Genomic DNA, 22,009 nt, shown 5'->3' on the forward strand with positions numbered 1-22,009 from the left:
TCGATCTTCTCATCTGTCACTTGACATTTCTGCTCACCAAGTATTTGGTGCGTTTCCTGTTCACTTCTGTTGAAGCCTTTCTGACAGGCAAATTCAAACATGCATTTCCTGTTCTGGTGCAACCTCCAGCTGTTTCCATCAGGTTTGCTGGTCAGAGTTCATCTTTGTTCGATTTTAACCCGGCAGATGTGCTCGATCAGCCAATAAACGCACTGCTGCACTGTCTGGAAGGGGAGAGGTTATTGTACTATCAGACTACGTGGCTCTTAAACACTGCTTACAGTTTGAAATCACTCTGATCGATATTTTATTACCCACATCACATCCTTTTTTAGGGCAGAGTGCGGGGAAACTCAGGTGAACAGAAACGTCATGTGACCATAGCTTAACTCTCGGAAAGAAAGCAAATAAGCATTTTCACAAAACTATTTCTTTAAAAAGGCTTTTAATCACTGCATCTAATCCTCTGCGAGGCCTACAGAGTGTCGATGCCCTGTTACATCATGGGATGTTACACAATCTGTACTGGTTTCATAAACAACTGACATTACAGTAGAGCTCTGGACTCATGAGGGATGAACCGAGTCGTATTTCACCGACATCTGCGCCGAATCTTAATATGCAGATGCAAAGTCAACCCGCACAAACTCAGTGACCTGTTTTGAACCCAATTTGTACAAACTTTCAATTTAACGATGCAACGATTGGTCGATAATTAATTGTTCGGTCTATGAAATGTCAGAAAATGGTGAAAAAATGTTGATAAGTTTCCCAAAAGCCTTAAGACTGAAGGAACCAGAGAATATTCACATTTGAGAAGCTGAAATCAGAGAATTTGGAAATTTGTTTCTTAAAAAAATGACTTAAAACTATTAATTGTCCAAATATTAACGATTAATTTAATAGATCTAAAAATAAGGCATTTGATGACGACTCCAGGATATTGTGATGGGCATTCTCAGTTTGTTTGGTTTTTGTTTTTTTTGATCACATGATTAATATGCATGGCAACTGATGGTTTGGGGGATTTATATATATATATATATATATATATATATATAATCTGATTTTATTCATTTGCTATTAAATTTTAAAATTAGCAAACACACAGACATTTCTACACTCACCCAGAAACTAAACAACCTGTGAACTCTCAAACAGCAGGCTGGATCTTTATTTATCTCAACTGAAGAGAGTAAAAAGCCTCATTTCTCCCTGTTTTATATTATCTTTAATATAAAATCATGTTTTAGTGACAACTTGATGTTACTGAGTCTAAACATTCTCTCTGTTTCACGTTAAAAACATTTTCCTTCCCTTTTCTGGGAAGAATTAGGATGAATTAATGCTGACATGATGAATCTGTAAAGACATTGCGGCGGTCTCGTGCCTTGTTTCGTCCACTCTTTCCATTTACGTATTCACAGAAAACATTTCTAAACATGGTGCAGCCAGCTGTGTCTCTTCCTGTACTATTTCTTTATATTCTCCGCCGTCACTTGTTTACCTTGCTGAGTTCAGGAAACAGCTCCTGCACGGCAATGTCCAGCAGGACGTACGTCATCTGAGGAGACACGACAGCAGAATGTAAATTCACTTGAGTTACTTGAGTCGGATACCTCGATGCCTCATAGTGAGAGAGCTTCACTATGGTTTGAATTCATATTATTTAATAATACTGATGTAAATATTTACACATTTAAACGTCATTGAAATCCATTAACCATCAAGTGCAACAGAAAACTCAAATACAAACTGGAACAGATGGTTTAAAATATTTACTTTTAATACATTAGTAGTTCATAATTATTTATTTTGCCAGAGATCATAATTTTACTTTGTTAATAATAATTATTATTATAAGAGAAATTCAACAAATATCCTGGTGAATCACATAACAGGAAGAAAGGTCTTGGAAATCATGAGGATGTGTGCTGAAAACAGGAAAACTGAGCCAGAGGAGAAGAACTATCATCATAAACTGACCCTCAGTAACGAGACAGTTAATGCAACATTTTAAACAGGTGGAGTTGAGGACAAACATTGCAGGAGAGTTGCTGAATTCATCCATAATAAAACCAACATATGAAAGTGAATCAGTTGTGTTCTCAGTTTTCTTGCTGTACTCATTCGTCCTGTTCATACTGACCATTAGAAGATCCCTTCATAATGCACTTACAAAGTAAGTGATGGAGGACAAAACCCACAGTCCACGAAAATGTATTTAAAAGTTTATCTGGAGCTAATATGAAGCTTCAGTCGTCCAAATGAGTCAAATCAAGTAGATATCTTTCAACCTTACAGTCTTTTTAGTGCCATAGTTCCTCTTTTTGTTACTATACTTCCACCGCAGCTCAACAGGGAAACACAAAGAGGGAATTTGATGCTAAAAAGACTGTAAATGTGGCAGATATCCACTTGATATGACTAACTCAGACTGTTGAAGCCTCATATAAGCTTCACATCAACTTTTAAATGACTGTGTGGACACACTGTGGATTTTGGTCCCCGTCAATTACATTGAAAGCACATTTGAAGGATCTTTTAACAGCCAGTATGAACAGGAGGAATGATTACAGCGAGGAAAAACCTCTTTCACTGTTCATATGGACTTGGAAAATTGTGAACTTGTCCTTTAACACTGTAATGTTTATCTTTGGCCTGTTGTTGGCTGCTCACATGACCCTGTGATTAGATGTTTCTTACCTAAACACACATTGGAGTCGTGGTTAACTTCTACCTAGAAGTGTTTATGTCCACAGACTTGTACCTTTGACTTTTGATCAAGATCAAGTTCACACATATTTGTACCTTCAACCCCTGTTTACATTAAAATTGTACTTAGACACAGTAACTGGTTAAATCTACTCTGTTATTTTCCACCACTGTGTATATGTGTGTACTTGCTCTCATGGTTCAAAGTTTTACTGTTTACCTGCTTGTTGAGGAGAGGCTGCTGGAAACCATCAAAGAGGAGCCGGATGCCTTCGTATTTTGACTCCTCACCGATGCATTTTCCAGCAAAGTCTAAAATCAAACACACGCACATACACTAAATTTATTGAACTTTTGAAAGAATTCATCTCTCGTTGGGTTTGACCTGTCTTAAGTATTGGTGAAGCACATTTAGCTTCCACATTCCTGAGAATAATAATGAGAATCAGTGTTGTTATTATTGACCTGATGTTGTGTACATTTCTGCCCACCATTTAACCTAAAGATGTTCTTTTCACTGATGGTGGGATGTTTTTTGTGTAATCATTCTCTCTCCTGTTTGTCTCCTTACATACACCCTTCTGTCACTGTTATAAATCTCAGACCTAAACAGGAACCCTCCTGAGAAGTGGTTTAGAAACTACTACTCTGAGACCACTTCAAGCCAGCAATCTTTTCCAGTCTTTAGCAAATTCTGTATCTGTGAATAAGTTGCTTTTCTATTTCTCAGGGAACTGAGCTTGATTTATTGATCTTCTGATGATGTGGTCCGCCTGATTGTGCTTTTGGATACAACTGATCCAGTTTCTGAGAAGCGTTTTAAAGTTCCATGCACTTACATGAAAATATCAGAGATTTTCAATGTGGTCTCAGAGTTTTGGACCTTGTTGTATATATGCTCCATTATCTCCATTTGAAACTCTACCTTTTATATTTCCATGGTTACGCTCCACGCTGCAGGGAGTTCAATCTTACATTCCTGTGCTATTTTGCTGATAAAGAAAAGTCCAAAGGGCTGAAGAATGGAACAGTATTTCTACCATAACAATAACATGAAAATGTCTTCAAACTGACCTGGTAAATAGTTCATCATCTCCTCAAACGTCTGCTTGGCTCTGATCTGTTTGTCCTCTGTGGTTCGCTCCTCGCTGTTCTCACAGAACACGGCGTCTGAAGGAATTAACAACATAAAGAGGACTACATTCAACTTTCATATATCAACCACTGTCTTCCCTTTTTTTCTGTCTCTGTCACTCAAAGAGAAGAACATGATTGCAGGCACATGGCCGGAGACGCTGTTGCCAAGGTGAAAATCTTAACATTTTTTTGTTTATAAAACACATTGTCCACTATTTCGTCTGCAAACTTTTATGAGACGTCCACATAAAGTGAAGAAGAGAAAACTAACTTCTATTAAACATACTGTATCTAGAGGGTTATTGGGCGTCCTGTAGTATGTTAGCGTGAGAGGTGAGTGAAAACTGTATAATGAACATATTGTTCCGTCCTTTCCTTTAAAACAACTGATAAAGAAGATAATGTTCCTGTTTTTATTCATTCTTACAGTTTTTTTTACTTCCTAACCTATTGTTACATCCGGTCGTATCAGAAAAGCTGGACAAATAGCCCTTTCGAAGCCAATAACTCACCGTCATAAAAGCAGCCTGATTTTTTATTTTCATTTAGAAAAAGGTTTTTAGAGTCTTTAAGAAAATGCTGCAGTAAAAGTTTTCGCTCACATGAACAGAAGTGTTTTATCAGAGAATTATGACATAATAGTTGTAATAGTGGAAAAAAAAAAAACTCAACTCAGCTTTAATAAACTGAAATGACATTAATCTTGTTAATCACTTAGATAAGATGAGGGGCGGATTTAACGGATTATAGATGAACTTTTCCAGGGTGGGAAGTGTCAGAATGGTACAAAGTGTCCTTTATTATCACAACCCACCAAGAACAACTTCTACCCACCCACTTAGATGAAAAGTAAAATACTTAATATATTACTTCATGATTACACTGTGTACCTGTGTTACTCCTTTACACAAATCATGATGAATTGTTCCTGTTTTGTACTGCAACATCAGCAGACTCATCAGCTAAGTTTAAAGGAAGTTCAGCACTATACTTGTAAAAAGGAAGATAGAGACATAAATAAATTGTAGGAGACAGGGCGAGGCATGTCATCTGGGGGTCAGTTATGCAGGAGCACTTAAAACAGTCATGATGTTATCTATAGTCTATACTTAACAGATTAGGGGAAGAACTGAAACGCCCACTTATATTGTTTAAAACCTTGTTGTATGCTCATCTTGTGTGGTGCATTGTGAAACGCTCCTTCTTGTACAAGAAAATAAATTCTGTTAAACTTTGATACGTCGGCTACGGTCACTTGGGTCTATAAGAGTAAAAACACACACACACACACACGCTTTCCTACCTCGAAGCTGGGTGATAAGAGAGACCATGCGGTGCTCCTGGAGGATCTGCTCCAGTTTGGACTGCATGTACTGGTCCATGTAGGCTTCAAAAGTGTTCTTGAACAGGATTCTCCCTGCAGCCAGGACGTGATGCAGCCAGTCTGGTACGTGGAACACAACTCGACCTGTCAGTCAATATTGGAAATTTCCATAAGAAACAATCCAACAGCTGCATATCATTAAACATTTTTGTTATTATTTTATTATTTCATTTAGATGAAATCTTCCTACTCAAGTTCACAGTATACAGTAGTTTTAGTACTACTTTATTTCATTATCATTATTACCTTACTTTTTTTTAGTCTTCTATGTTGACAGTACTCAGTAAAAGACAGTACTCTCCTTCACCCCGAGACAACTGTTGAGCTTGTCGACCACCACTTACCGACATACATCATGTAGTCGTACATGCCGCCGACGCTGATCATCTCCATGAAGCAGTTGTGGTTGTATCTCTTCTCCAAACTCTCTGACAGGTTGGCATTGTTCTTGAACAGGTCGTTGAAGAGCTGCAGGTTTCATAAAGTGAATTATCACCGACGGTCATGAATATTAGAATCACATAATACAAGAAGTAAATGATACAACTTCCCGTCACGTAGCTTTTAGGTGGTTAAAATCATCCCATCCTAAACTCTTGACAGTATATTCTAGCTTGTTCCAGCTTGTCATTCTTACTATATGATGTTTACACTGGGAGACTCTATTGTATTGATGGCTGCATCATTGGATCCAAATACCTCTTGAGGAACTCAGGGACTAAATCTGCATTTTTACCGGAGAAACTAGACACTAAATTTTAACCCTGGTCCAGAGGAGGCTTTACTTTCCAAAGGTACGGGAACTTTAGGGGCGGGGTTTGCGGGGCTGTCCGTTGCTTATTGGAGGAACACTGACACCTCAGCTGCTTTAACTTGTGTACCGCTTCATTCCTAAAACAGGGAAGTACTCCAATATCGATTTCAGGACAAGGGGAGGACATTTCACATTGTTTGTTAACGTTAAAAGTAAAGTTAGGCTTTGTTATCAACCTTCTGACTCGAGAGCACGAGCAAGAGAGTGACTGAGAAATAAAACTTTATTTCCTGATTGTTTCATGACGTTACGTTCTAAAGCAGAAATAAATAAGTCTCCTTTTCCCTCCTCTATATTTATCCATGTTATTCATTTACTCATTAACTCCAATATCACAGTCATTAACAGTAAATATGTGGTTATTAGTTCGGCTATTTTGAGTTCCTGAGATTAGTTTTTCTGGGAGTTCCTGGAACCTTTCAGTCGAAATGAGGTTTTTGGCAATTTTGTGACCTTTACTAGAACTATAAAAGAATATGATAAAATTCTGTGGGTTTGAACAGAGTTTTGCTGACAATCTTTATTTTTGTTGTTGTCAACACTTTCCTCCTTCCCGTCTCTGTCTGCGGCTCTCAGCTCCACGCCCATTTGTTCCTACTGAAGACATAAATCTGTAAAAAACTGCTCACAAATGTATAGTTCCATTTTTAAAAACAGGAGGGAATAATGCATTTGTTGGGGACTATTTTCAGCACTGAATCCACATTTGGTTATCTAGTGAGTATTTCCAGCAGCAGGGCGGTGGTTCTGGGACTGACTCAAAATAAACAAGGTTTATCATAAGAACATACATATTTCTTCCTTCCTGAGGCCTGAGGAAACTCAAATCTCCACAGACTGAGAGGAAAACACCATTCAAGTTCCTTTTGATAAAGTGTTGAAGTTTTCCCTCTTCGGGTTTGGGAGGTCTAGGATTCATGAGCAGTGGTGCTAAAGGACGAAAACAGTAAACATCCTGCTCTGATTTCATCAGGAGAGGGATGTTTAGTTTGTGTTGAACAGAGCTTGATTGTTGTACCTTCTTGTTGTTCTCGGTGGAGGGGCTGAGGATGGTCAGCTCAGGTCGGCTGGGTTTGGGTTTGGGTGACTCGCAGGAGTTGAAGAAGGACTGGATGAAAGGCTCGAGGTTCTGTCCTTTCTGGAAAACAGACATCGGCAGGTTTCACGGTTATTTGATATCATCGGCATCATGTTAAACCAGCCACAGTTCTGATGGACGAATCTGTCTCAGATGTGTTGAATACAGGGAACTGAGATCACAGTATTTCCTGTGAATTCTCGCCAAAATTTGCTCCTTTCCTGGGAGAAATACCTGAAGGAACCCACAATAATTGGCATATATGTTTGCATACTGAAGACTAAAAGAAAACCTCATCCTAACCTCATTAACCCTACCACCTATCAAAAAGAGCCATTTTCCAACCTTAAAACGCTGTTATGATGGTAATATAACTGGATAAACTTCTCAACTTGCAGCTTACAAACCGGATGTTTTGTTAAATATTGTTACAGTTGCAAAATGTTTTGGGTGCAAGACAACTGCCTGTCTCACAGTCTCATGCCACCCAAACAAACCTCACACCAAATAAGAGAAAGCCACTCTTGATAAAAATATAATTATATAAGTAATACAGCCATGCTAGTGGCTCCGTGAGGCACAGCAGTGCTTTGAGCTGTGAACATACTAACATGCTCATGTTTAGCAGATATAATGTTTACCATGTTAGCTTAACGTGATAGCATACTGACAACAACAAACACAAGAAGTAGCAGGTGCAAGAGAGCACCTACAGGAAAAGACTAAGCCACAATTTTTATGAAAAATTCTCTATCTGAGTAAAACTTGTCACTTTGGATTAAGTACTGGTGTTACAATTTTCCTGCAAACCAAAGTATTGGACATGGAAGAAATTCTGACCTTGGTCGTCAACAATCAGTTTAATTCATCCCGAGAGAGACATGAAAGTCTGTAAAGAATTTTGAGCCAATCCATTCCTGTAGAAGGATTGCTGATTATTTCTCTTGAACTCGGGTCCTCTGAATGAAAGGAAGTCTGCATGCTCACTCTTTTTCCTATCCTGCACGTTGTGTTATACTAACTAACTCTAAAAAACAACTACTTCAATCCAAAACAAGCAGAAGTTTTCCTGTGTGGAACCAGAGGGAGGTATCAGTATCAAGCTCTGGACATTATATTACAAATCTCATACAAATCCCAGAGTCTGCACTTGTGGACGACACAAAACCACTCAAAACTAGCAGACCACCAGCTGTTCAGGAGAAATGTACAAAAACAAAACTCTGCTAGGGAGGTGTACATGCAAATTAAAAAAAAAAGCATTTTAAAAATAGCAACATTATTAATCGTCATTACAGTAGGATTTCAGCTCACCTCCTTTATCAGCTTCCCCGGAACAGACTTGAAAATCTTCCCTGTAAAACAAAGACCCAGTTTATTCTTTATTCTTCATGTGGACGACCCCCCCCCCCCATCAGCTTCCACAAAGTGATCGCTAGTCTTCCTGGGGTCTGCACATCATGAGCAATAACAATTTAAAATCAAAATTGATCAATAAAACAAGAAAAAGCTAAACAAACCAAATATTAAGACCAGAAAATACAAATATCAAATGTCAAAATATTAAAATCAAAAAGGTTCCTAAACCACAATAACCTAAAGTAACATCTATGTAATATTCATAAGATTTTGTTTTAGTGACTTTTTGAAAGAAAATCTACTTTTAATGTGTTTTATATCTGTGAGGAGCAGATTCCAGGCAGTAGAAGCTCTCAACAGTTCTCGTCATAGAGGACATGGAACTACAAGATGACCAGTGCTGAATAGAGGTTTATTATATTTATTAAAGAAGCATGGTGTATTATTCCAAATGACATTCTTCTTGAATAAAAAGAAGTTTAAAAATCCACTGAGTGGTAAATCTTTTCTGGGAGGGGCGAGGAAAAGGTGAAAGTCCTGGATCGATATGATCCGCATAAAGTGTGAACGTACCCAGGTTGACGTCAGGCAGCATCCTGTCAAGAAACTGAGACTCCATGCTGTGAGGAGACAGGAAGTCTGCCAGCAGCTGACTGTTACTGAGCTCTGGATGCTGCAGGAGTCTCTGCACACAAACACACATCAGGAGCTTAACACATTTACAGTTTACGTGTTTGACTGCTGATCTTCTCTGGGATAGAAACTTAAATGTCTTAGTTTTCAAAATGATAATGCAAAGTATAAAAATATAAAGAGTGTGTACATCTTGTGCCTAATATGCACAGAATATATACTGTGTAATGACAACAAACTTTCCACAAATCATGACACAACTCCTATTTGTGAGGAGAACCTTCACTACAAACCATGAGACCTTTTGTCTTATTTAATCATGAAATGTTCACAGTTAAAGTAATCGTCCCTTAAACTCTTCCTTCACTACTTATGGTTTTTTACTTTTTGATCCTCATAATTATGCTTATGTTTTTATTTGATTGTAATTCTCATTAGTCTGTAAAGCACTGCCCAACATTTTGTTGTTTTTAAATGTGCTGAGTAAGTAACCAGAGCTAACAACTAATATAACTTGTTTTACTGACCTCTAATGCCGATGCAGAAATACATATAACCCAATTTATTCAAACCCAATTTATTGTGAAATACTTAATTTGCTTCCTTGAACACTGGCTTTCTTTCAAAAATTCACTCAGGACAGTGCCAAAAACAATAAGAACAGGAACAATGAGGGAAAAATTACTAACATTTTAACCTAAAGATCATCTTATCTGATTTAATTTTGTGGCTTGGAGTAAATGTGCAGGCATTACTACATATTTCACTGATGCTGCTTTTTTTTTTTTGCACCTACGTGATGTGTGTATAATTGCAAACTACCACAGATACACCTATTACTATCCAGGGAGAATACCTGTAAATATTCCTCAAATTCCTCCCTTTTTGACGCGAGGAATTCATAATTCTTTGGTCCGATTATTCTTTTGGATGGAAGCTGTGCATCTGCAAATGTGCCTGGAAAAAAAATATGAATTAAAAAGAATGAATATGTAGTTCAGAATCAAGGTGACTCAATGAAATCATATAAGAAAATAACACAAACAAAATGCCCAACAACTACGATTGCTTTCATTTCATTAAATTTGGTTAAAGCACATTGTTACCATGGAACTCAGTTAGTTTGGATTCTAGTACGTAGAACTCCAGATATCTTCTGTAGACCGACCACTTCTCAGTTTCATGACCAACTGCAAGATGAGAGGAGAGTTACAATCAAACTGCTGCACAGCTGTAAATTAATCCAGAAGATAAATAGCTGCAGCTTTTCAAGTTGAGAAATAGTTTATTGAGCGTGAACGTAGTGCAGAATGTTTACCTTCCTTCCTGTCGTTGCGTTCCACGTCGATGCAGAAGACGGGGATCTTCTCCCTCTTGACCTCGTCGTCGTAGAAGTCAATGAAAGGGATGGTGATGCTCCAGGCCGACAGGTTCCTCAGGATGCCCGGGTTGCTGGCCGGCTCAGCGGGGGAGTCGTCCTCCATCACGACGGTCGCCTCCTCCACCTGCAGGGACGCGAAGAACCAAACATGACGCTGAACAAGTGATAATGTGAAAATTCACTTTTTAAACACGATGTTATTTGTATTTCCTTTTTATGTATCATAAATAAAAGAAAGCCCAACACGCCTCCTCGCTTTGTTTTGTGTTTAATGTACATGTAGAATGTATATCATATCACAATGAAAAACAATTAATTCAGTTATGATTTGTTTTCCTTCAGGCATTTAAAATCTTCCATAAAAACTGACTCAACATTATCGTGTCTTGAGCTGCAGGATTGAATCTTTATACACACACGATGAAGACACACTCACCACATCTTCGTCGATGTCGTTCATGGCGCTGGGTGGCAGCATGGCGCCCTCCATGGTCGTGCTTCTGAACACACCTTTGATTTTACTCCCGATTCTGCTGATCCCGAACGTCTCGCCTCGTTTTGATGAGTTTCTGGGGTGAGCAGAGAAATTACACCAGTACATGAAGATGTAGGAGTTTAGTTGTGTGTTTAATAACCTTTAAATCGCTGCTTCTCTCTCTTAGTCTTAGTCTTAAATGCTCTGAAATAATCCTCTTGACCTTTATTTCTTTTTCCTGGTATATCATGCTCTAGTTAGGAGTTATCAAGACTCTTTCTTACCCTAAAATCTTAGGAAACAGGAGTGAGGAGTCATATTCATCTATCAGGTTTGTACAAGTCATTTTTTCCGAACATCTCTGTATGATGCATCAGTCGTGCAGCAGACATGCAGTAAACACAAGGATGACTCTTTTCATCCACCAGCCACAGCAGCATGTAGTTCTTGAACACTAATATCTAATGTTAAACAAAGCGGTTTAACTTTGAAAATAGGAAAACAACCTTCAAACAACGATTAGGCGTCTGGCAAAGTGCCGGCAAGATCTGACAAAGTCAAAGAGGTTTTGTAGTTATGACCTTTCTGTCTCCACACACAGCAAAGAAACTTCTGCTGTTTTAAAAAGGTCAATAAGTCAGACTTTTACTACGGCTGAGAGGGTGACTGATCAATTCAAAAGATTCAATGATTACTCTACCACGTGCTGAGACATTCACCTCTAAAACTTTCTCAAAAGACCCTTTTGGAACAAAAAGTCAGACTTTTAAAAGGCTTCACCCAGAATGATCTGGAATACTTAATTACTGTCCTTATTTCAGCAAAGAAAACTTTTAAAGGGAACTCTGATGATTTTACACATCAAGTGTGTTTACAGGTTGTTAAAAGTAGTATAAAGCTTTTTGTGTCTCCAGAGGGAGCCGTGTGAAATCAGATAAACTGTCTCAAGTGACGTCACTTCCATGTCTGCTGCACAACTGATGCATCATACAAATATGTTTTGAAAAACTCACTTGTCATTTTTACAAACCTGATAGATGGATACGCCTCCTCACTCCTGTTTCCTAAGATTTCAGAGTGGGCTGTTAACATTTATATGATTAGAAAATCTCCTCTAAAGAAATAAATCTGGTAGAAGGGATTATTTCAAAGCAGTTAAGTGTAAATAGAGATAAGTGTAAGGAGATAAGGTTGTTGATTTTGCAATAATTTGATGAAGTATCCAACAAGGCTAAATAAGTGGAGTCCTCCATGTTAGAGATGATAACAAGTGTTTTTTGTACACAATGTGGTGATCTGCAAAAGATTTTTTTTAAACAGTGTGTGGGTCTCATCTGCTGCCAAGAAATTTACTCATAAAGTCTGTCACCAAACCTGAAAGGACACAACAAAGGCGCAACAGTGCTTGGACATTTTATTCATATATTATCAATAAATATTATCATCTATTTCATCATTTATTAGGGAACTGTGCTGCCTATATGTATAAGCATATAGATTGACAAAATTTACGTTGGGTCAAACATTTACACTTTTTGAATGGTCGAATGAATGGATGAAGACATCTTCACAAAACAATAAACATTCTTTGCAAAGCCGCTTTCGTAACATCAAGACCTCACTGACCTTGACTGTCAACTACTGAGCAATTAGTAAAGAACAGAGTACAGTGACTCAACATGATGCTGCAAGACTTGTCAGCGCCAGTCGGTGGTTAAAAGGCCAAAAAAAAAAAAAAAAAAAAAGCCAATCACAGCCAAAAACCTGAGCAGGAGAAGATCTTTCATTGCTGTAAATTCGACTCTATTTAATACACTTCTAGCCGTCTTATTCGACAGATCTGTTGTCTCAAATGTGACGTTGACGTCATAGTGCAAGCATCAGCGTAACTGCAGCATTTGTTTGATTCACAGTGAGGCACACTGTATCTGCATGCATCATACTGGATATCTTGCAGGCAGCAGACTGTGCAGACAGGTAACATGCTGAAGATCTACTTACCTGTTTTCTTCCATACTGAAGCTATTTCTGGAATAAGATGCACAAGCAACTAATGATGACAGTTTGGACAAAGGCTTTAGAGGGATGTGACCAAAACATAGGGTAACTAATATCATATGAATAAAATCTATTTAACTAACTATTATTGTGAAATGAACCTCACTGTTCAAATACTTGCGTTGTTGATCACATCATGTACATTAATACTATCACTAAAAATGTGTTGTTTTTTTTCCCAGGTCTTTTCATCAGCATCATTGTCACATTTATGTTTTTCCTCTCTTGATTTTTTATTACTGTATGCAAACTACATGAGTAAAGTAAAATATAAAAGTAAAAAATCTTATGTATATGAAAATCCATAACACACACACACCTGTTGATCCTGCTGTTCCTCGCTGGGGACTCAGCTCCCCTCAGCAGATGTCTGAAGTACTGAACACACAAAGAGGACAAACTGTCAGTGTACAAAACCTCCGCAAGGCCAAAAAATATTGTTTTAAACGCCAAAAATGCATGAAACACTCAGATATCAATAGCGTTTGGGAGCCTCTGAGCAGCGCTGTGTTTTGAAATGCCAGTCAACGTTTGTGTTGTTGCCTGGGAAACTGCAAGTACATAACTCCTTTTAAGGAATAGCTCAGTACCAGCGAGTGAGTGGTTAAGCGAGAGAGAGCGACCGTCAGAAAAGTGACTGTGAATGTGAGCAGAATAGAGGAAAAGGTTCGCAGTGAGGCCGTATTCAGACCAAATCAGGCGGTGCAGCTGCGGGGTCGAGCGGAGGTGTTGGGCGTGTTTATTTGTCTTCCGGAACGTAACCGCTGTGAAACAACCAGAAAATAACGTTTTTTGATCTGATTCACCGGCGTTCTCGCTACCAACGCTCCCTCTCTTCATTCGCTCTCTAGCTCGCTTGACCACTGCTGCTCTCTCCCTCACTCTCTCTGTCTCGCTGCTGCTCTCTCTCTCTCTTTCTCTCGTCTTTTTTACAGTACAGACTACAGTGCGTCAGTTAATAAATGTTGCAGCTTGCAGTTAGCAACAATGGGTTAGCCTAACCTAACGACGCTAAACAGAGAAATAGAGAACGGAGAAATGTGTGGCTGCTAATCACACACACACACACACACACACACACACACACACACACCGCCAGGCCAAACCACTCAACCTAGGGGAAACACTGATGATTAATCTACAACTTTAGGTCAGCTCTTGTGTGCCCAGTCCATTAATGGTAGCAGATGTGAAAGCATCTGTGAACTGCCTGGCAATGAAACGCCATCATTTCCTGGCAGAGTTTAAGAGTGGAGGGGAGAGGAGTGAAGTGGAAAAGAAAATGGGCCAAAGATCGGATAAACTGACCTTGTTTATCTGGACATTTGAGAATACCTGCTTACTCAGCACCTTCATTTCTACTCTCAGTCATGTGTAAAAGTATATATTTAAAGAGAAATGTTAAGTGATCAGCATATGCATGAATAACTCAGTTTTTTTAAAGTCTTACTTCATCGCTGTGACAGAACATCGGGGTGAAGACACTCTCCAGCAGAGACAGGACGTGTTCATACGCCTCGAACAGGCAGCGCATCGTTTGCAGCTTCACCACTCCAGTGTACGGCCCTTTAGCGACTGAGAGGAAAGACCAGTGAGACGTTAAACTGGTATCTGTGTTCACTTTGCATTTCTGTTTAGAAGGTTTCAAGTGAAGAGGAAAAGACAGAAAAAGAACCACACGAGTTTGTACACAGATATCTCTACATTCTAAATAGTTTAAAGAGAATCAGCATTAACAGCAGAGTGTATTTAGTAATTAGTTTAGTCTGTTTAACCTCTGACAACAGCCAGCATCACTCATGACTGTAGTGCAACTATTAGTCAGTTAATCTTGACTATTAATTAAAAAGTTGAATTATCATTTTTGGTCTTTTATCTTTTTTTTTAAATCAAAAATGTCAAAAACGTGCTTGTTGCAGCTTCTCAAATGTGACAGTTTGAAGCTTTTATGTGTCATAGTGAACTTAATATGTTTGGATTTTTCTAAGACGTCACCATTGGCTCTGAGAAATTATTTTTCACTATATTCTGACATATTACAGACAAAGATTAATGGAAAAATCAAGGAAATAATCGGCAAAATAAATTAATTAATTAATTAAGTCAGTTGCAGCCCTAGCGTGGTCAGAAGTGTACTTTATTGCATCTGTAACCACACCTGACAATGATGTCACTGTGTCCTGGAGTATACCTGTGCATCACTGCAACAAGGTGAGAAGTTAAACAACTGGAGGTCAGTAACAACAAGAATCTCTTTGACTATACTGTCAGTCAAATAACAACATTATCTAAAGTACATTTTCTTTTAATTTTCCCCTTAACTTTAATTCTGGGTGAAACTACCTTACATACTTTAAAGCCTAAAAGAGGGAAGACCGGCACTATAATGAAGAATGTACTCTAGTGTCTTACTGTTCTTTATCTCCTCCACGATGAACGGGTCGAAGCTGATTTTGTCGATACTTTCGTCCAGGCAGTAGGTCTCGTAGATGTGCAGCACCTCGCCATGCAGACGATGCAGCTCAGAGTCACTCAGCTCCGGACTCAGGATCTTATCGTTAAACTCCTCTGAAGCACAACATGGATTAAAAAAAAAAAAAAAAGTTTCACATGATCAGACTGACGTGGAAGTCATGAAGAAGTATTTGACGTATTTTTGTTACAGGGGCACAAGTGGTTGCGAATGAACACATATAAGATATTTTTGTCTTTCATGATGGTCACCATATCAGATTAGGCAAACATGATTGGGTTTTGGGAATTGTATACTTTGGTAAATGAAGATACAAAGATATGTTTTTCTATCAGGTGGTTTCACAATCACTATAACTGAAATCAATAAAAACAGTCAATACAGTCCTGTCATCCTATTGGTCAACGTCAAGGAAAACATCATTGTCAGGAAAGGCAGGAAAATATAAAAAATTCTGACATGCTAGACTTTTCGGCAGGGTGTCATGGGGTATCCTAGACACCACATTGCTGTTCTCAATTATGTCACACTACAAGGGGTAAAGACTCTCTGATCCATTCATCATTCCCAACATTCATATTCAGACCGCTGGAACGCTGGAAATTTGTCTGCAAAATGTCAAAATCTGGCTGAATTAGTGTAGTCTAATCCTGGCATAATGATTACTGCTGAATACATAAACTCAATGAAAATAGAAGTTATTCCCATATTTATGTTTCATGGGTTAGGTCTTAAACATACAGTATTCCTCTACTAAAGCACTCTTGCACGCCAAACAAGTTTCCAATAACTAAAAGGGCCTGTTCCCCTAAACAGGCACAGGAGTGTTTGTTTCTAAGCCAAGATTAAATATTCTGCAGTCTTTCTCTGAGCCAAACATGTAAGTAAGTTATTTTTACTTCTCTCTGAGGAGAGCAGTACTGTTTTTAAGAAAACCCATTCAAAAGCTTAATATTACGCACATTAACAATCGTAAGAATGTATATCTGACTGCCAGTGTGTGAGTAACATTTCATGTTATTCACAATTGCATTGTTGGAGATATGACTGCTGAAGTGCTCAGTTTTAACCTGTAGAGCTCTGACGGCCCCTGTTTGCAAATGAGCTGAATCTTTCCCTGAAGTTCTGTCAAAATCCGATCAGAGGTTTGACTGATATACGTGATAAATGAAGGGCTGTAACTAAGATTAATCTCAATTAATCTGTTGATTATTTTCACAATTAATCAATGAGTTGTTTGGTCTATAGAATGTCAAAAAATGTTGAAAAATGTCAATCACTGCTTCCCAAAGCTCAAGATGATGTCTCCAAGTGTTTAGTTTTGTCTCGACCAACAGTCCACAACCAGACATCACTGAGCATGTGCAGGAGTACAAAGTCAAGAGGTTGTGATATGCAGCACAACAAGTTAGTGAAGCTGTAAATGGAACTTTGTTCCCGAACATGTTCAGTGGCGTCTGCCGTACATAGAACTACTCTCCAGAGACTGAAAACGTGATCACTGTCAAGTTGATAAGATTACTGATTAAGAACTGGACTGAGTATGGATGAGATAAAGATAAAATCCTAACGATACCTGTCCCTACAGCTGGTTATTGACTTCACTCTGACTATAGGGGATTGAAAAAATTACAGTTCAAATCCCTTCACCATGTGCCTTGTTTTACTGATGTTATTTTGTGATCATAATTTTTTTAATGGCGCACAGTGCAATCACTCACAAAAATGTGAAGGATTACTTCAGGCCATAGCACTTACTTCATCAGCGAGCATATTTGTTTCGCTTTTCGTCTTGCTAATGTATGATTGTACTGTGAAAAACTACAACCTGTGTTTTATTTTTTTTACTATAAATAATGATGATAGTTCAAAATATATGAATATGCATACATTTTCTTGGGGGAGGACCCACAAACCCCCCCGACCAAATGACTCCCCCACCAGAAACAGAGAGAAAACCCTGGCTGTTATTAGGCTTTGGAGCTGTTTCTAATTCTTTGTATGTAGTGTTGATGATAAATGTTTCCTCAATCAATTTATTGTTTCATCCAACCTGGGAGTGAGGAACCCAACTGGGGTCCAAACATTAATTGTGAGATGATTAACAGGATAGTAAAGCAGAAAGAAATTTTGAAACACAAAATTATGTTTTTCAAACTTTACTCTCATGTTTTCTTATTTTCTCTTACTAAATTGTTTTGTTTAAGCCTGTAGAGAAAATTACTTTTCGGTTGAACTGCGGTCACAAGTAGACAAAGGTTGGCAATCACTGGTTTAATCAACTGATTGTTTCAGCATGGATTTTGGACGATTGCTAGCTGATGAGCAATCATACGTTAAGTGTGCAGCAGTGTTTGTATTGGACGGTTGTTCTTACCCACGGTGAGGCAGAACTGCAGCACGTGCACGGCTCCTTCCTGCTTCAGGAAGTTCATGAATCGAAAGAGGAGATCCTGCTGCTCTCTGATCTCCTTCAGCTCCAACTTCAGTACCTGTGTCACCAGAGGAAAAAAATTAATTCCGGCATGTTTCCAAAGCACTTAGTGGTTCCAATCTATTTATATAATGTTTTCCTGACTTCTCACAGGAATCAGTCAATAAGGTCACGTTCTTTCTCACAGTGAGATACCTACAGACGGCTTTTTGTTGCTGAAGTCGGCGTATTTCTGTAAAAATGGAACCAGGGCAGACGGAGGCTCTGTGGCTGGTTCTGGCTGGAGACACAGGTGGGATTTAAATGAGATAATACTGTATATTCAAGAACATGACTGCATTCAGGTTTCAATTAATTCAACTAAATTCATATCATTTTACCACCTTGTTTAATGTATCTGAACAGTTTTGTTCCAAGAAAAAAAAAACTCCACTATCCACAATTAGATTTTTAAAAAATGACATGATTTAGTGACTAATTATCCTTAGATATCTCTGTGTGCGCACTAATCTGGATAGAACTGGTTTCAGGTGTAATGCGCAGCTTTTTTAAATGAAATAAAATGCAAACTGCTCTCAATCTAGTGTCTTTAATTCCCCTTGGAGATTTTAAAACTTTACTATCTGATGTTTTTTACGACTCTGGTAACTGTTTTTATTAATTATTTGTTTGTGTGTTTGTCTGAGAGTTGATAGAGATCTCAAACTCAATGAGACTACCAAGTTAAATGAAGTTCAAACAAATAAAATAAACACATAATTTACCGGAGTGTCATCGACAAATATGAGCACCATGAGGTTCACAGTATCCTGAAAAAGAGAAACAGTATTAATTTTAGGTTCTGATTTAGTTACATTTAAATGCACAACTTTAAAGTCAATTTAACAGGCTGAGAGATTTATCTATATAACTCATCTCGGGTTCAAGTATTTTTTATGTCATGTTATGCTGTTATTTTATCACAACATCCCATCTAAGTCTAAACCAAACACATGCAGAATATTGTAGCATTATTATTTTATTATTATTTCATTCTCTACTTACAGGGTCGGCCATGAAGTCCATAGTTGGTAGGAGGACAGACCCGGCCATCACCTCCCGCAGCAGCAGAGCCAGAGACCTGAGCAAAGACAACACCAACACAACTTTTACTATATGATCATTTGGTTTGATTATATCCACAATGTGGGGATTTAACAGCCACTCAGGCCTTTGTGTCTGCCTACCTGCAGTCTGTTGCTTTGGGAGGCATGACGAAAGAAAATAGCATCTCAGTCAGCTTCCTCAGGTAGAGCAGCTCGTCTTTACGGCTGCGTAGAGCGATGTGAAGGTCGGCACCGTATTCGTCCAGAGCTGCCTGCTGTAGACCCTCCACATTCTTCACTAAAAACACACATAAAACATCAGAACATAGAGGACATTTATGTGTAGCTAAAACCATGATGCAGGATCCCAGTCAATCAAAATCAAATTGATCTAAACTATTTTGATAATCAATTAATACTTTGTTTTATAGACCAATCATTAATTGATTAATAAAGAAAATAATTGGCAGATTAACTGAGAAATTAAGATATGTGTTTGCTTGCTGAATTGCTAACAGTAAAGTGTGACATTAAAAATAAAATAAATATACAATAAATACATCATTACGATGTAAAGCCAGTGATTTACAGAATATTAGGATGTGTTCTGCTAATTGCTACTCACCTTTTCCTCGAGCTTTTGCAATAATCTCAATGTGCTTCATTGTAGCTTTCATCACATTGTCTGCAAACACAGCGGGGATATCAACCTGCCGAAAAGAAACAATAAACACAGCTCATTTTAGGGGATTAAAAGACACAAAAATAAAGCATACAATTTTGGCACGTGTCTGTAAGATCATGGCCAAATGTATTTTTTCGCATGAAACTGGCACTGAATGTCTGAATCTCTACAATCTGCTTTAGCTATCTGCTTCTTCTACAGGCAGGGCCATCTGCAGGAGACACAGATGAATAATCAAGTATAATTCAGCAATATATAGAGGCACAAGAAGTCCTGACTTCTAGTGATGCAACAACCTGCATTTAACTTTTGATCCTCTATGTAAATCGGACACTGAGAAGCATAAAAAACAGGATTGCTGCAGGAAAGTAAAATCTTTTATAAGTGAGCAACAAGCTAAACTTTGAGGTAAAGTTTCTCTTTCGACTAAGGAGTGTCTAAGCGTCACCTTCTGAGCTCGGCGGACGAGCACTGATGCAAAGAAGCGAAAGGTCATCCTGAGTTCATCCACACATGAATCGTCATCTGTGATGTCCCTGAAATCCAGAGGAGGAAGTTCAAAACAAGTCTGTCTGTAAGCATTAGCTTTCTTAAGATAATACAACAATGTTTGGATTCATCCTCACCTGTACCAGGGGTACACAAAGTTCTCCAGAACTAACTCAAACACCTACAGATCAGGGACAGCAACAGAGAATACATCAGAAATAAGTCAGCCTGTAAACATAATTTATGACTTGATGGATGACATTTATATACATTTACGGTTAAATTAAGATTGTACAGAAACAGATGATTACCTAATTTTAACTGTAAGTACATGTCAGAAGATAAATAGATTGTGTGTACACAGTTACAGGTACCTCTGCTACTGAAGCATCTACTTTTGAGTTAACCTTCAGGTCCAACCATGGCTGATAATTTTCGAGGAGCAGCGTTGGCCTGAAAAGAGTCAAAGATTTGTGCATAATATCAGTGCAGGCTTCCTGAATGCTTCTCAGCTCACCACAATTGAAAAAAAAAAAAAAAAAAACAGCGATCATAAACAGCACAAGTATGAAAATTCACTTGGTGACAGCTGTACATGCTGTACAATTTATCAGGAATCTTGTCATTGTCATATTTTGCTTAAGTGGTGAGATTGGATTTAACATAATCCCATTGTTGGATTATAAATCTGTGTTTTGTAACTGTCTTTTCCCTATTTGCAGCTCCTACGGTATGCTTATGTTTTTCCTTGTCTTTGAGGGCTGTGGCTGGGTCAGAAGCCAGTGATGTTAGGTGTGATATGTGTCTGTAATAGAGCTGTTTTGATAATCTATTTATTACTCAAGTCATTTTTTTGACCAGAAAATTCCAAAAATCTGATGGCTGCAGGTTCTTATATGTGAGAGTTTGTTTCTTTGATAGTAATCCAGACATTTGGTGATGTCACCTTGGGCTCTAGGAAATCGAGATTTAATTAGGGCCCGAGCACGAAAGTGCTAGGGGCCCAACGGTCCCTGGCACTCTATTGTTTTTGAAGGGATCTGTATTGACTGGGCTCAGGTTCTAATGATCTCTCTGTGTCTCCAGAATCTCCACCAAATTTTGATGTGGCTGGTAATTTGCGTCTGGTGCCAAGGTTTTGTGAAGGAGATCCTGACAACTTCTCGTTGTTTGAACGTGTGGCTGACAGTAGAGGGTGGCCTGACTCTGAGCGTACATTGCTATTGCGATGCATCTTAACTGGTAAGGCTCAAGAAGCTTACACTTCCCTTCCTGTGAGTAACAGCCAGAGTTACACTGCAGTCAAAGCTGCTGTGTTAAAAGCATATGAGCTGGTGCCAGAAGCCTGCAGGCAGAAATTTAGATTATGGGAAAGGTCAAGTAACCAGACACATGGATTTTGCCAGGGAAATAGTAACTCACTTTAATCGGTGGCATATAGCTCTGGAAGTTGAGACATTTGCTGATTTATGCAGTGCGATGGTTTTGGAGCAGTTCAAAAATTCTGTCTAGTAATGTTGCAACCTGTATTAATAAGTGTAAGTCAAAACTGCTGCTGAGGCCGCTGCTCTTGCGGACGAGCATGTCCTGACGCATAAGCTTGATTCTGAGTCCCGTGCCTGTGATGCTGGGGACTGGGTTAAGGTGAGACTGAGTAAGTGGTTGGAGGACGGGGCTGGTGGGTCAGAACGGGTTTAAGGAGGACAGTCTGATGCTGACGTGTAATTATTGTAAGGAAAGGGGACACTGGAAAGCTGAATGTCCCGCCATAAGAGCTAAGATTAAGCGTTTCGGTGATGTGCGTGTTAA

At 38.6% G+C, this 22,009-nt stretch overlaps 1 protein-coding gene across 3 annotated transcripts in view; it reads right to left on the reverse strand.

The window, feature by feature from the left end:
* The window catches only part of snx14 (sorting nexin 14), a 31,631-nt gene that overhangs the window by 604 nt on the left and 9,018 nt on the right, over positions 1 to 22,009 (reverse strand). For 2 of the 3 annotated variants that reach the window (XM_044377167.1, XM_044377166.1), the window contains exons 5-29: positions 20,575 to 20,653; positions 20,338 to 20,381; positions 20,160 to 20,247; positions 19,652 to 19,736; positions 19,168 to 19,324; positions 18,986 to 19,061; positions 18,706 to 18,750; positions 18,141 to 18,221; positions 17,885 to 17,999; positions 15,447 to 15,602; positions 14,485 to 14,609; positions 13,354 to 13,412; positions 12,978 to 13,004; positions 10,938 to 11,070; positions 10,439 to 10,625; positions 10,227 to 10,310; positions 9,977 to 10,077; positions 9,061 to 9,172; positions 8,443 to 8,483; positions 7,069 to 7,188; positions 5,581 to 5,704; positions 5,156 to 5,320; positions 3,790 to 3,885; positions 2,936 to 3,027; positions 1,508 to 1,564 (exon numbers count right to left, since the gene is read on the reverse strand). In XM_044377167.1, coding sequence (XP_044233102.1) covers positions 1,508 to 1,564; positions 2,936 to 3,027; positions 3,790 to 3,885; positions 5,156 to 5,320; positions 5,581 to 5,704; positions 7,069 to 7,188; positions 8,443 to 8,483; positions 9,061 to 9,172; positions 9,977 to 10,077; positions 10,227 to 10,310; positions 10,439 to 10,625; positions 10,938 to 11,070; positions 12,978 to 13,004; positions 13,354 to 13,412; positions 14,485 to 14,609; positions 15,447 to 15,602; positions 17,885 to 17,999; positions 18,141 to 18,221; positions 18,706 to 18,750; positions 18,986 to 19,061; positions 19,168 to 19,324; positions 19,652 to 19,736; positions 20,160 to 20,247; positions 20,338 to 20,381; positions 20,575 to 20,653 — 2,449 coding nt within the window. The remainder of the gene's footprint in view (positions 1 to 1,507; positions 1,565 to 2,935; positions 3,028 to 3,789; positions 3,886 to 5,155; positions 5,321 to 5,580; positions 5,705 to 7,068; positions 7,189 to 8,442; positions 8,484 to 9,060; positions 9,173 to 9,976; positions 10,078 to 10,226; positions 10,311 to 10,438; positions 10,626 to 10,937; positions 11,071 to 12,977; positions 13,005 to 13,353; positions 13,413 to 14,484; positions 14,610 to 15,446; positions 15,603 to 17,884; positions 18,000 to 18,140; positions 18,222 to 18,705; positions 18,751 to 18,985; positions 19,062 to 19,167; positions 19,325 to 19,651; positions 19,737 to 20,159; positions 20,248 to 20,337; positions 20,382 to 20,574; positions 20,654 to 22,009) is intronic. The other variant, XM_044377168.1, reaches the window with a different exon arrangement.

Source organism: Thunnus albacares, chromosome 16 (assembly GCF_914725855.1).
Source record: "Thunnus albacares chromosome 16, fThuAlb1.1, whole genome shotgun sequence".
NCBI classification, from domain to species: Eukaryota; Metazoa; Chordata; class Actinopteri; order Scombriformes; family Scombridae; genus Thunnus; species Thunnus albacares.